Source organism: Taudactylus pleione, unplaced genomic scaffold, assembly GCF_031769625.1.
Source record: "Taudactylus pleione unplaced genomic scaffold, aTauple2 ptg000154l, whole genome shotgun sequence".
In the NCBI taxonomy this organism is placed as follows: Eukaryota; Metazoa; Chordata; class Amphibia; order Anura; family Myobatrachidae; genus Taudactylus; species Taudactylus pleione.
Window position 1 is genome coordinate 36634487 of NW_028284556.1, and position 14982 is coordinate 36649468.

Consider the following 14982-nt stretch of genomic DNA (forward strand, 5'->3'; position numbering starts at 1 on the left):
CAGGTCTTGTGCAACTTAGCTTTCGCCAAGCATTTTTTCACTCCCAAACGCATCTTAAGTCGCAATCGGATGATAACCAGCTTCCAGAGACTGTAATGATTAATTTAATATGCAACATTTGTATATGCTTGTGCGACCGAGTCTGAATACAAAGTACTATGATATAGCGGTCACAGCTTTTTTCACGCCAAGTTCCAATGTGCTTCATATACAGACTCAGTCGCACACAGATATACAAGTGTCTTATATCAAATTAATCAATGCAGTCTCATGAAGTGGTTTGTCACATCTGATTGTGACTAAGATGCAATTCCAGGTGAAAATAAAAGACATTCGGCACAAATAGAGTTGCATGGGACCTGGTGGCTCACTCTCATTCTGCATGTCGTATTTAGGCTAGATGTATGACGACATATCTGTACTGTAGCAACTGCTCTGTTTAACTAAAGGCCAGGAGGACCTGAATCTTTTTTGCATCCATTACTTTATGCATGCAGAAGATCTTATACTGACACATTGATATGTATTTCAGGTCTTGCAGAGTTTATTCAGATGGGGCAAGAGGGGTATTGGAGACAAATGGTGAATGGTATAATGGTGAATGGCAATTGGTGTGATAGCAGCAAAGAGGGAAAACCAAGAGTAGCAAATAACTTAAATCTGAGTAATTAATTAATCATATGTCAATGTTGAATTGTGATTAGCAACTTTATTCTTATGATCTTCATATTAACATTTATGCTAATTTCAGCATTTTTTGCATAACCCCCCCCACACTAATTAATTTCAGGTAAAACAAAAAGTTATTTTTCTTCTAACTTAATCCATTTTTATCTAATTATATTCTACTGGCTTTTCAAATCATGTAGTGATTCCCTTACTCCACAGAACATTTAACAGTGCATTTAATCTCTGTGGATTTTAATTGCTCATTTCCTTTCCCATTTGTATTCTTTTCTGACTTCTCCCTTTCCAGTAGCTTTTATGTAGTTTTAAAATTAACTGCCTTCTTGCTACATGACCTCTCCCTTCCCCTTCATTCTGTGAAAATGAAAAGGGAGTCAAACTCCCAGGACAAGTTCATTGTTAGTCTGGCAGTTTTATCCAACTCACTTAAAGAATGAAAGACATTTACTTTTAATAAATAGGTATTTCTGCTCATAACTCACCAAACCTGTGATAGATCAAAGCGCTTAAGTTCAGTAGGTAATACAATTTCATCTAAACAAGGTCAATTGAGTAACAAGAGTAATACTGACATACTAAATGACCAAGATAATTCATCCCATAATGAAATGACATTTGCCAGATTGAAAATCTTTTAATTTTAATGGAAACTCAAATATAAAATATTTTTTATTTGTTTATACAGATGGACTAAGTTTCTTTTGAAGATATGTTGCAATTAGAGATGTGCACTTTTGGTTTTGGATCTGGATTCATCTTCAGGTTTTGGTTTTAGTTTTGCAAAACCATTTTTTTTTGGATTTGGATAAAAATCAATAAAAATCAATAAAAACAGTTTAAATGTCCAAATCCAAAACCCAAGTTCGGTTTTTAATTCCGAGTCCCAAACTGGCAACAGATCCGAATCGGGACTTGGTTCAAACCCAGTCACAAAAGTGAATCCAAACTTTCACCTAGTTCTACTCGGAACCTCTAAATTCGGGTGTGTGCCCTATGGGGCTGTGAACAAAAATCTTCAAGTAAAGAGGAACCATTAGTGGAGCAATTGGGTACATTCTCCACAGTTTGGGGACATGTAGTATTCCCATATGTCACAAGGTAATGGACTTTATCTGAATTTTAATGTAAAATGGTAGCCATCATAATGTAAGACTTTATACTTTTGAAATGCAGTAATTATTGTATTCAAATATTCTAAACAAAGATTCTAAAAAAGTTTTTTATATTAAGGGCTAAAATGTTTTAGTTGGGCAAGATGGCTGTAAGCTCAAATAAATGAACTATGATATAACAAAACTTCTGCAGCAATTTATAACCTATGATGGGAAGGAAATCAGTGGTACCAATTATTTATATGAAGATAGTCACATCCTCCTGAAAGGTAATCATTACTATGCCTGCTTTATCACCTAAGGTCTTTGGTGTATTCTGCTGTGTGCATTTGAGTTTAGTCACATATTCTGTAGTTGGAATGCAGTGCTTAGAGCGTTAACTGCAGCATTAGGAAAGTTCAGCACTTAGTGAAAAAGACAATTTTTTTGTCACAATTAGAATAAATGATGTTAAAATTATTTTAACCACGACTGTAATAGAGGAATTTATTAGCCAATTTAAATCCCCAATTATAGTTAAGTATAATGAAGTGTATTAAATATTTTAAAGCAATGCACAATGTTATATACATCTCAGTGAATAAGAGGTGTTTACTAAAAAATTTCAGTTTATTAATATCACAATTAATTATTTAGATTTTTTTGTTATAGTGAACATAGCGCTCGCTCTGAATCAGGGCGTTTTTTTTTTGGAGCGGCCTCCCACAGCTATTGCGAGCGGCCAGGATGATGGTCGCAATGGTCTTGCGATGAGAACCTTGTGGTAGGGTCTCATGGCCACAAGCCCCAGAGAGCTTCTGGCTCACTGGTGATGTCAGTGGGGCCGCTCACAAATGGCAGGCATTCACATGGGAACGCCTCTGTTTGTGAAGCAACCCCCACGCCACACCTCCAAAACGGTGCGAGCTGTCGATCAAAATCGACAGCCGCCCCCTTTTGGTGCAAGACCCGGAGCGACAGAGCGCCCATTGCTAGCTGGGTCTCATGCATGCGCACGTCGGAGCCGGCTCCGGCGTCCGCATGTGCAGTGGCCTAACATCGACCCACTCGCAAGCGGTTCTGAATCAGGCCCATAGATCCTTATTCACAGATTTACGGTAATGCAATTGCAAAGGCGATCCATTATCAACCGCAATAGCTAAAATATGCTAATGTCTCCAAAGCATAAATGAGCATAGGGACACCCACTGCTGCCTTCTCATATCCGTCCGATGACGTACAACAGAGTAAACATCGGGGGCAGCCATGCAGATTCTGAGTGAAGTCTGACCTGTCTCAAACAGAGAGATCACAATGGCTAATTTATGCATGCCTGTCAAATGGCATTTAAACAGTCCTGACACACCTGCGTTTCCTTAACCATCCCCCTTTACTGCCCCAAACGCCTGTCATTCACTTTGCGAGTGAATCTTCTGTGCGAGCGTAATTGCAAACTAATCGCAGAGCGTGCACAGTACGGCTTTCACACGTGCGCAATGGCTAAAATTCACTCGATTTACGTAAACATAAGCATTGTGTAAATCTCTGAATCAGACCCATATTCCGCAGCACTTTACAGAGGTCATTCACATCAGTACCTGCCCCAGTGAAGCTTACAATCTATATTTCCTATCAGATGTACAGCCACATATATACTAGGGTTTGTCAGATTGTTTATATATTCTCCCCGTGTTTATGTGGGCTTCCTCTGGGTGCTCCGGCTTCCTCCATCAACCCCAAAACATACTGGTACTGTAGTTTATTCGGATTCTGACCAGAAAAATGCATTCTATTGTATTTGTGTATATACGATAGGGAATATAGATTGTAAGCTCCAGTGGGGCAGGAACTGATGGGAATGTCTAAATATTCTCTGTAAAGTGCTGCAGAATATTTATGCATATATTATAAATAACTTAAAAATAAAATAAATCTGTATTTAAACTGCACAGCATAGGCTTTGGTAGAATCGTGACTGTTGTATATTTTTCTTTGGATGCATTTATATGGCAGACATTAATAAAGACAAAACTTACAATATGCCCTTCTAAAAATACAGACATAAAATACAGTTTTTTATTTTTTACATTCAGCTCTAAATGAGATCCAACGTAAAAATGTGATTAGTAGTAGATGAGCAAATTTAACAAAAGATGTTACAGTTGTAAAGTATGATCTGTGAATTTTAAATGAAAAAGAGAAGAAAAAAAGGTCACACTCCCCATGTAAACACAATTACTATGCCTGCCAGTGCCAACACAGTTGTCTGTGTTATGAATGCATCCTCTTAAACAAACAGACAACAAGGCCATCCAGCTGGGTAGTGAAAAGTTGTCCCCAAAGAGTTGTACTAGAATATTTTGTTGAAATGAATAACAAGAGCTGGACTAATCTGTATGTATAACAATAACCAGTTTTCACATTTTCAATGTAAAAGCAATTCAATGGGGAGAGTCTTACTTTGTAGTCTATCCAACTGAATTATTTTTGTCACACACAAATTTGAATATGAACAGGAATATATAGCAAATATAGGGCCATACTCAATTAGTTTCGCATCCGCGATACTTTGTCGCATGCCGGACTTTTCGCCTACATCACGTATTTTAGCCACAGAAACTTATCGCGCGCATCCCCATGATTCGCCGTATTCAATTCCAAAAGATGCCAAAACACAACCCGGCGAATGCAAAACAGGCAAAAAGTGCTGTCAGAAATGGAGATATCAGTCTGACACCCCCTTAAAGATGCTTGTACATGCCCCCGATTTGCCCTAATAAAGCTTTTTGGGGTACTTAAAGTGTGTCAATATGTTCTAATTAGCGTCTTTGCACAAGTGGTGAAGAATAGCATTAAGCAGTTTTTTTTTGTTGAAAATAAGTAGTCCTGTCAAATTTGGGGTACTTGAAAATGGATCCAAACATGGTTTATAGTCGCTAAAGTAAAATTTAAAAAAATGTCAAAAATGCACCTGAAGCAAGCACCTGCAATCCAAAACACACCTCACCCATACATGCAAACCCCCCAAAAGTCTATTTCGCTAGTTTTTAAGTTTGTACCCCCACTTTGCGCTTTTTTTCCCCCTTTTTCTAAGTCATTTTCTGGTGTGTTCCTCTATTTTTTAGGGTTTTGTTGATGCAGTTGTCCTTTGGGGGGCTGTACCAAGGGTTCTGAGTGGTTTCCCCACCTCTGCACCCCCAAGCAAAAATGTTGCACTTCTTTTCTCCACCTATTCAGAAGCAAATCTTTTTCGCCTATTACATTGCATTGCGTTTTCGTGTACACGAAAAGCGGACGGAATTGAATACGGTGATACTTTTCCGACAGGTGAAAAGTCTCAATCGCAGATAGTTTTTCGCCGATCTCTGCTTTTTGCTTCTAATTGAATATGACCCATAGGATGTATGCATATAGTTTTTACCATTTATTTACATCTTGATCCTGTATGACCTCCTGTTCCTGAAGAGCAGTATTTACAGCACTGCACTGCATATATTTCACTCGGATGTAGGTGTCTTGTTTGGTGTTCCTCACTTGTGTATTATGGTAAACTAATACTAAGGTGATTTTGTTGGTGATCCCTGCTGAAGCCAAATATCCCCAGTATTGATGAAGAAGAAATATCTCTGATATCTGCTTTGGTCCAACCATTTCCAACCACAAACGCAGTCCTTATAAGTTTCTATGGGGGCTGCTGAACTGAAAATTTACTAAGCTCCAATGTTGCCTATGGTCTACTCTTCCACATTTTTTTTTTCAGAGATGGATCCTCTAGATCACTCTCTGTTGAGCCCCACTTATGCATGCACAGCCTGACATTAACATGTGCAATATGCTCACTGGGTCCGGACCAGCCACAGAATTAGAAGCAAAGTGATAACTACTGCTATCGCTTTGCTTCTACCTCTTTGCCCTGACAGGACTTCTTTAGAACATTGTACTAGCATCAGGGGTGCAGCTAGGAGGGAGTTGGGGCTTATGCTTCAGGTAACCGAGAGAGGGGGCACAAGTGGATGCTCCATAGTTGCAGGTCCTGCATTCCCAGTAAGCAGGGAGGAAGGGCAGTTGTGTAAAGTTATTCCCTCCAAACGGCAAATAGGTTGCATGGCTCCTATCTCTGTATAAAGTAAACTCATCTCACTGCCAGCAGCCTCAGAGAGACTTGCTTGACAGATTTCTGCTGCTTCCTGAGCACAGTGGCTGCAACAGGGAGAAGATAAGAGATCTCCAACAGGTACGTTTAGGATATAGTGTGGGAGGGGTAGTGAATATATTATAGCAGATATAAAGGGGTAATTGTTTAATGCTATAATTTAGTTAATTAAGATTAAAGTTTTTTATGAGATGGAGGGAGGTAATAAGGGAGTTAATATACATATAAATGGAAAATGGATAAATCTGGGGCTAATTAATAATGGGGTATATGTATATAATTATTGTAAAGGTGTTAATTATATTAATTACATTAGAGGGTAGTTGTTACAATGATGCTAAAGTAGTTAATATTTTTCAAGGAAGGGTGATTTATTGATAAGGAAATGGTAGAGGTGATCAAAAATACTCTCTGTATTGTGTGACGAATACACTCCTCTGTATTACATGGCAATCACTGGTGCTTGTTATATTGTATGGTAGCCACTTCAATTCTATCTATTGAATGGTGGTCATCAATGCTTTCTATATTAGAAGGTGGTCATTGAGATGTTCTACATATTGTATGGTGGTAATGATGCTCTCAGTATAATATGATGGTCACTAATACATTCTGTATTATATGGTGGTCACTGTGATGTGCTCTGCAGATGTGGTATACCATGTCGATGTTCAGAATGTCAACATCAAATTGATGACAGTCAGGATTTCAACATTATCACAATGTTGACATTCAGGATATTGACATGATCACAATGTCAACATTTATGTAAATGTCAACCTTGACATAATGTCAACATGATGCATGTTGACAGTACTATATTACTCTAACCGCAGCCTAACCCTAACAATACCATTCTCTGCATTATATGGCAGCCACTGTGATGTTTTATCATTATATTAAGAGGAAGAGGGTATAATTATTAATAATTATTAATAAATATAATGAGTGTCTAAAACCATTGTCTGGCAATTAATTTTAAAATAATGCGAAAGCATTATTTAGTTCTCACAAAATAATATAAAAATGTCAGTACAATACTTACTGAATCAACACAAAAGTAATCACCATGAAAGTTGCCATAATTATGAAGCACATTCCTGGAAATGTTGATAGGGTTGCTGGGTAAAGTCCATTGAAAATCGCTGCACCAATAAGTAAGCATGTTGTTTCAACAGAAGCCATAATGGAAAACATGGCACCTAATAAAAACCAGAAATAAAGAATAGAAAACATTATAATGTACAGTATGTACATTTATTTAAAGGCCTGTTTAATACATTAACCAGGCAGCATGAAGACTTAAGCTGTGTATACACTTACAGATATATTTGCCGATCAATTGATAGGCCAATATAGCTGGTGCCCGTCGGCCAGTGTATTCCAGTGATATCTCTGAGAACGACGTCGGTCGCTCATTCAATAAACCCATTATCCTCACAGTCCCCATTTGTGATTATGAGAGGAGATTATCTTGGGAACCTGTAAAGACTAGGGGGGAAATGTCTCAAACCTTCTAAAGACTGGAGTAGGGGACAAGTGGAAAAGTTGTCTATAGCAACCAATAAGCTCCTAAATATAATTTATTTAATTCTATAAAATGATAGGTAGAAGCTGATTAGTTTCTATAGGCCACATTTTCACACTTTGATAGGTTTGATACATCTCCCCTTATGTGCTTATTCCCACCCACTGTCAGGAATATTTATTATTGAGACAATTATATCAATTTCCCAACTTTGGTCACTTATTGGAAGTGATCTATTAGCATATATGTCTACCATTAAAGTTGGTAGTGTAGGTATACTGTAACTGAAAGACTTGAAAGTAAAGGGAAAAATTGATTTACAGTATAAAAAAAATTAGAGACTGCTAATAGATACAGTCTGACACTGTTATACAGCTTTTACACCTAAATTCTGACGCGCAGGTTGGAACAGGGTTCCAATCCGGATCAAACCTGGAATTTAGCCGGCACCGACCCTAGATATTCCCGAGTTGGTGCTGTTCACACAGGAGCCGGGTCTGCAGAGACCCAGCTTTTCTGGCATTGAAGTGGCCGCTTGTAGATGATGTCATCTTCAAGCACCACTGTAGCCAGCCAATCGGAAGGCAAGCGGCACGATCTAGGTCACCCTGACTCGGATCGCACCATTTACACTGCAGGGTTTCATGGGTTATTCCCGTGTTAAACCCTGCAAGTTACTTGGGTTGGATTGTCGGATCACTTGACCTGGAAATCCAACGCTGTCCCCTTTTACACCAAGGAGCTACCCAGGTTAACCCTCAAGTTCCCGGGTTTTAGCTCTGGTGTAAAAGATGTATTCATGTTTACCTGGCTCCAGGAGTCCTGACCAACATAGAAGATTTGAGACAGATCTCATCTATTTCTCTCTGTTTAGAAGAATCCCTGATAACATTAGGATTTGTTGTGATAAATGTATTAGTTTAGTCCCTGTTGAGATGTACATAATCTTTATTTCAAAGTTTATCTTCAATAATGAGATGGTCCAAATCCATAAGTAACAGTTAATGACCACTTCACTGGACACTGAGGTAGTCACAAATTATGTAACATTAGCTGGGGAAAACATTCTAGATGTTAATGGACTACAGATGGAGATGATAATAGTGTTAACAGAGTGATAGAAATCTTGAAGTGTTTACTATTTATATTGTATAAACACAATACACACTATTGTGTGGCTGACTATACTGAAGTTTAGACATAAAGTCATTGTCTTTCAAGTACTTAATTATTTAACAGTCCTTCAATGAACTGCAGTTACAGTATCACACAAAAAATGTATGCCATTCGCTTGCCAATGGTTTCTAAAATCTAATAAAGGATCTGGGTGTTTTGCTTTCTCCAACCAGGTTCCCCATTTTGGATTGCCCAATGTAAATCACCTCAATCTGCCCCTTGTTTGTGGCTCTAAAATATTTTTCAATGGCAATGAATAAAGTGTTTTATCTATAGTTTGGTAATAGCTGAATATAATCTACGCAGAACATACCTGAAAAATAAAGGCATTTCTTGCTGGTAATATACAGTACAAACAAATAAAAAGTGTTTGTATGTGCCACACGTAAGACAGTATAGCAAAGTATTTGATTACTGCATCCTTTACAGCAACAATGTGTAACTTGCATACCCCATTTCATGCAATGTCAGTATCAGTTAACACTTCGGTCATAATTATATTTTATACAGTAATTCAATGTGTACAATAGAAATCAGTAATAATTGACTGTTATATTCTCAGTTAATAAAGTTTCAGTAAAATACTAATTATGGCACTCAGTTGCTTGGATTTTATATATTAGATTGAGATGAGGGAAAGGTTAATTACCGTTCTGTCTTTTAATTGAAAATTATATTTATTTGAAATATTTAGTACAATGTCAAGTTGTTTAGCCCTTGTAAGAGAGTTGTTACAGAACAATTAGAGGCTTCTACAAGATATATGAAGGTGATTTATCATTCTTCTGTACCTTCTATGCAGGGCACTAATGCTGATTTTAGAGAATATGTTTGCTTACACATTTAATTTAGAACCAGGCAATATCCATAAATTATCACAACAAACATTAATGAGTAATATATTGTCGAGATCATCAATCAAGCAGTAAATCATGTGGAATATACATAATTCGAGCTCATAGCATTATTGCAAATGAGTGAGCTTCATTAGTTGTAAATGATCAAATTATTCTTTTAGTTTTAAGTTTAAAAAACACCATTCATTATTTGTCAGTATCCCCTATAGAAGGAGTGGTCAACGCAGTCATCGAGTACCCCTAACAGATCACGTTTTCCAGACCACCTAGCTGGTGCACAGGTGTAGCCATTACTAACTATGTCATTTTAAAATATGTGGCGCATTCATTCCAAATGCTGGGCATACACTATACCAATGGTTCTTAAACTCAGTCCTCAGGACCCCAAACAGGTCATGTTTTCCAGGTCACCTAGCAGGTGCACGGGTGTATTCGTTACTCACTGACACATTTTGAAAAATCCACAGGTGGAGCTATTTCACTTGTGATTCTGTGAGGAGACCTGGAAAACATGCAATGTTTGGGGTACTGAGGACCTCATTCAGATCCGCTTGCTAAGGTGCGATCACTTGCTCTGAGCAATTTTCTCTCATCTGTGCAAGCGGACAATTCGCAGTGCATGTGCGCAAGCCATTCATTGCGATCTGATTTTGTTAGCTTGTAAGCCACTATCAGGTTGCTACTTTGAGTGACAGATAGTGCCGTTTGTGGGTGGTAACAGGGGAAGGTGCTTGTAAATGGGGGAGTGGATGTGCGAACGCAGGCATGTCTGGCCGCCAAAATGGCGTTTAAAGGGCGTGCATAATTAGCAAGGTAGCGTCATTGTACATGTCACTTGCATGTATTTCAGCCAGCGCTGATCGATGTGCTTGCGTCAGGCTATGGCAACCCCAAGAGCTGCAAGCAGCTCCGATGGCTCACGATGGTCTTGATTAATCCTTCGTTTCCCCGGAGATGATGTGTGCTGCGAGTGGCAAGGGGGCGTCTTCAGACATTTGCGAGTGACCTTTGCCGTAGCTTGCTAAAACATAGTGGGCATCCTTACGCGATGCAGTGCGAGTGCTTCATTAAAATATCCGGCCCCTTTTTGAAGGCGAGCGATTGCATCTTGCGAGCGGGTCTGAATTAGCTCCTGAGTTTGAGAACCTGTGCCCTATATAATTATCTGTCAGACATCTGTCCAATCTGGCTGGTTGAATGAAAATCTGGTAATGTAGTTCCAATGTAGACCATATAGTCCCAAACACTGGAAAACGGACAAAAACGATTGTTCAAATTGGTTAAATTTGTTTCATTTAACCAATTTTTTCTGAACGACCATTTTTGTCTGTTTTCCAGCATTTAATGGTTTATGGTCATTTGCTCCCATACACTACCAGAATTTCTTTCCAACCAGCCAGATTGGACAGATGTCTGACAGATAGTTGTATAGTGTATGCCCAGCATTATACAGATCTACAGATGATCTGGAAAACAAACTGTTAAGCTGGCCATACATTAGATCAGCAATGGCTGTTTAAAAATAACAGTACTGTCAGTGGGGTGCTTGTTAAACTAAACTATGATGACACAGTGGAGTTTGAGAGTCTCGTTGCTTCAGACAGGGTGGAGTACTCTGGCACATGTCCTTTCATGCAGGATGCCTCAGGATAAAGACGAGCAATGTAGCTGCGCATGTCAGAGGTTAAACCTTCAAGGACAACTGTGCCAGGTCCTAATGCCCACTGGATCCGGAGATTGCACAGAGCACTCGTCTCTATCATTATATATGACCAGTACTCATAATGTAAATATTCAAGCAGCTAATCAATTGTTATCATTAGAACTCACTATTACTCCCAGTTTTTACTACATTGCATTAGATACATACAGTATGTACCTACAATCAGAGGCAGGGCTGTAACTAGGGTAGTGTGGCCGATGCCATCGCACATGACACCACAGGTCAGGGGTCGCTGTTTGGGCCTGTCAAATTTCTGTTTATTATCATTCTCACTTGTAGCTTCCTCTTTTTTCATCCCCAGCAGCTCCTGGCAACCTCTATCTTTTCCCTGGCCCATCCCCATGAGGCCATTCCCCTTCTTTGGAGCAAAGTATGCTGCGCTAAACACTGTGGATGTAATAGTTTATATCAGATCTATATAATTGGTTTGCTGTCTGTTATTATACAGGAGGCTTGATATTAAAAATTAAAAAAAAATTAATGAAACACATCAATAATATAGACCAAACAAATAAATAATGAAGTTAAAGAAATAAAAATAAAAACATATATTGCAAACAAACAATGAGTGAATGGAGTATCACAAGCAAGCTATATCAGGTGTGACTGAGAATTGCTTGAATGAATGGATACTAATTGTAACAATAAAACACAGAGGTACCACTACACGAGCTTTTAAAATAATGTCACTTATAATGCAACAGTGTAGCTGGAGCAATAATCACAATTCCATGAACAAGTGTACTGAGCAGCCAAACTCCACTGCTATATTGTGCTTCACTACTGGCGTCCCAGTGTGAACCAGGTGGTCCGCACTTGTAATAGGTAAAGTGAGTGGGAGGATATGCATAATTGGTGCATTATGTTCCTTTGAAAAATGATGGGGGCACCAATGTTCTTTCTGGACAGGGCACCAAAAAGTCTAGTTACGGCTCTGATCAGAGGTGTAGCATGGGGCCAGGGCGCCCGGAGCACGAGCTACGGCACCCCCTCCCCCCACAAAAAAGTGTGTGTCATATAATATAACCACTATTTATATATATACACACACACACAGTATATATATATATATATGGGCACAGTCGTACCCTTATATTAAGGCTGCATCTAAAAAAACGGATTTCTCCATAGAGAAATCCGAAAGGGGGGGGCAGTGTGTTCAAGGGGCTACACCTCAAAAGTTATTAGAGGTACGGATCTGAAATTTGGCCTGGCTGGGTAGAACTGTCACTGGGTGCTGCTTGCCAAATTTCAGGGCAAAAACATAAAAAATGAGGATTAGGGAGTAATCTAAAGGTCCATCTCACTCTCAATTAGGAACACTTTTCTGCAGGAGTCTATGGGTTTTTTTTGGGAAGGCAAAACTCATGGTAGGGGGCGATTTTAGACTTGGGGTTTGTTTTATTAGGTAGCTATTGTGCCAGGGTATGTGCTTTTGGGGTTCAGTTAAATTAGAAAGTTAAGGTTACAGTTTCAGTTTTTAAACTATTATCTCAAGAATGCGCCATTGAATAGATAGGACTTTTCAACTTGTTGTGCAGCTGCAGTATGAGCTTCCAGCAGGGACAAGAAGTGCAAGTGGTACCTCTGATCCCCCCTCTGTCCATGTGGCACCTGAACCTCAGCTAAAAGCAGCAGAAGCAGGTGTCAGGGGAGCTGTGTGTCATGGAAGTCTCTTCCCAGTCACCGGCATCTGCAATCCCGGTGGCCGCTGATAGCACCCTCCATCACTGGGAGATAACTGCTGACATAATGCCGCAATTCGCGGTTGTATCGGCAGGGGGCGGGGCCTAAAGCCATGGAGTGCCTGCCCCTATTTGAAGCCTGTCCTGCTGCCGCACATAGAGGTAGGTAGGAAAGTGTGCATGTGCCCCTGCCCCCACTACCTCCTGCATCCCCCTGCACCCCACTTTGTTCTGTGCCCCTGCTCCCACTACCTTCTCTATACCCCTGCACCCCCTTCTCCTCTGTGCCAATGCCCCCTCTCTCTGCCAATGCACCCTCTCCTCTGTGCCCCTGCCCCCACAACCTTTCTCTGTGCACCCCTCTCATCTTTGTCCATGTCTCCACTACCTCCTCTATACCCCTGCGCCCCCTCTCCTTTCTGCCCCTCCACCTCCTATTGGCCACCACTCCTCTGTGCGCCTGCTCCCACTACCCCCTCAATACACCACCCTGTCTTCTGTGCTCATGCTCCAACTCTTTACTACACTCCTCTCCTCTGTACCCTTGACCCCATTAGCTCCTCTATACCCCTACACATCCACTCCTCTGTGCCCCTTCCCCCACTACACCCTCTAAACCCTTCACCCCTCTTCTTTGCCTCTATGCCCCTGCTCCCACTTATATAGCACTGCACCTCCTTCTCCTCTGTGCCCATGCCTCATCTATGGCCCCTTCTCTGTGCCCCTGCCCCAACTACTGCATCTATACACCAGCACCCCCTCTCCTCTGTGCCCCTACCCCCATTGGCTCCTCTATACTCCTGCACACCCCCTCTTTGGTGCCCCTGTCCCCCCCTCATCTGTGCCCCTGCCCCACTATACCCCTTGCCTGTGCCACTATACCCCCCTCTGTCCTGTGCCTCTTTTCCCACTGCCCCTCTATACCCCTTCTTCCCTCCTCTGTGCCCATGCCTCCATTAACTCCTCTATACCCCTCCACTACCTCTCTTCTGTGCCCCTGCTCCCAATAGCATATCTATACTCCTACACCCCATCTCCTTTGTGCTCCGGCCCCCATTAGCTCCTCTATACCCCTACACACCCCCTCCTCTATACCCCTGCACCTCTCTTTCCTGTGCTTCCTCTATGCCCCCTCAGATCTGTGCCCCGCCCCCACTCTCTCCTCTATACCCCTGCACCCCCTCTCCTCTATGAATCTGCTCCCCATATTTCTTATATACCACTGCACCCCCCTCTCCCCTGTACCCCTGCACTCCCTGTCCTCTGTGCCCATGCCTCACCTAAGTCTCCCTCTCTTCTGTTCCCCTGCCCCCACTAACTCCTATATACACCAGCACCCCCCTTCTTCTGTGCCCCTGCCCCCTCTATACCCCTACACCCCCTCTCGTCTGTGACCTGCCTCCATTAGCTCCACTATACCCACACACCCCCTGTCCTTTGTGCTCCTGCCACCACTACCTCCTCTAAACAACTGCACTTATCCTTTGCACATGCACCTCTCCTCTGTGCCCCTGCTCCCACTACCTCTTATATACTGCTGCACCCTCTGCACCTCTATACCCCCACACCCCCTTTCCTCTGTGCCCCTGCTCCAACTACTTCTTATATACCACCACACCCCCCTCTCCTCTATACCCCTACACCCCCTTTCCTCTGTGCCCCTGCTCCCACTACTTCTTATATACTGCCACACTACCCTCTCCTCTATACCTCTACACCCCAATCTCCTCTGTGCCCCTGCCCCACTACTTTGGCTATACCCCTGCACACCTCTCTTCTGTGCCCCTGCTCCCGCTGCCCCCTCTATACCCTTACACCCCCATCACCTTTGTGCCCCGACCCCCATTAGCTCCTCTATACCCCTGCAAACCCCCTCCTCTATACCCCTGCACCTCTCTTTCCTGTGCTCCCTCTATGCCCCCTCAGATCTGTGCCCTGCCCCCACTCTCTCCTCTATAACCCTGCACCCCCTCTCCTCTATGACCCTGCTCCCAATATTTCTTGTATACCACTGCACCCCCCTCTCCTCTGTACCCCTGCACTCCCTCTCCTCTGTGCCCATGCCTCACCTATGTCACCCTC

At 41.5% G+C, this 14982-nt stretch overlaps 1 protein-coding gene across 6 annotated transcripts in view; it reads right to left on the reverse strand.

The window, feature by feature from the left end:
• Positions 1-14982, reverse strand: part of LOC148522165 (proton-coupled folate transporter-like) — a 549361-nt gene that overhangs the window by 91344 nt on the left and 443035 nt on the right. For all 6 annotated transcript variants that reach the window (XM_088474522.1, XM_088474521.1, XM_088474518.1 and 3 more), the window contains one exon: positions 6977-7133. In XM_088474522.1, the coding sequence (XP_088330648.1) occupies positions 6977-7133 (157 nt within the window). The remainder of the gene's footprint in view (positions 1-6976; positions 7134-14982) is intronic.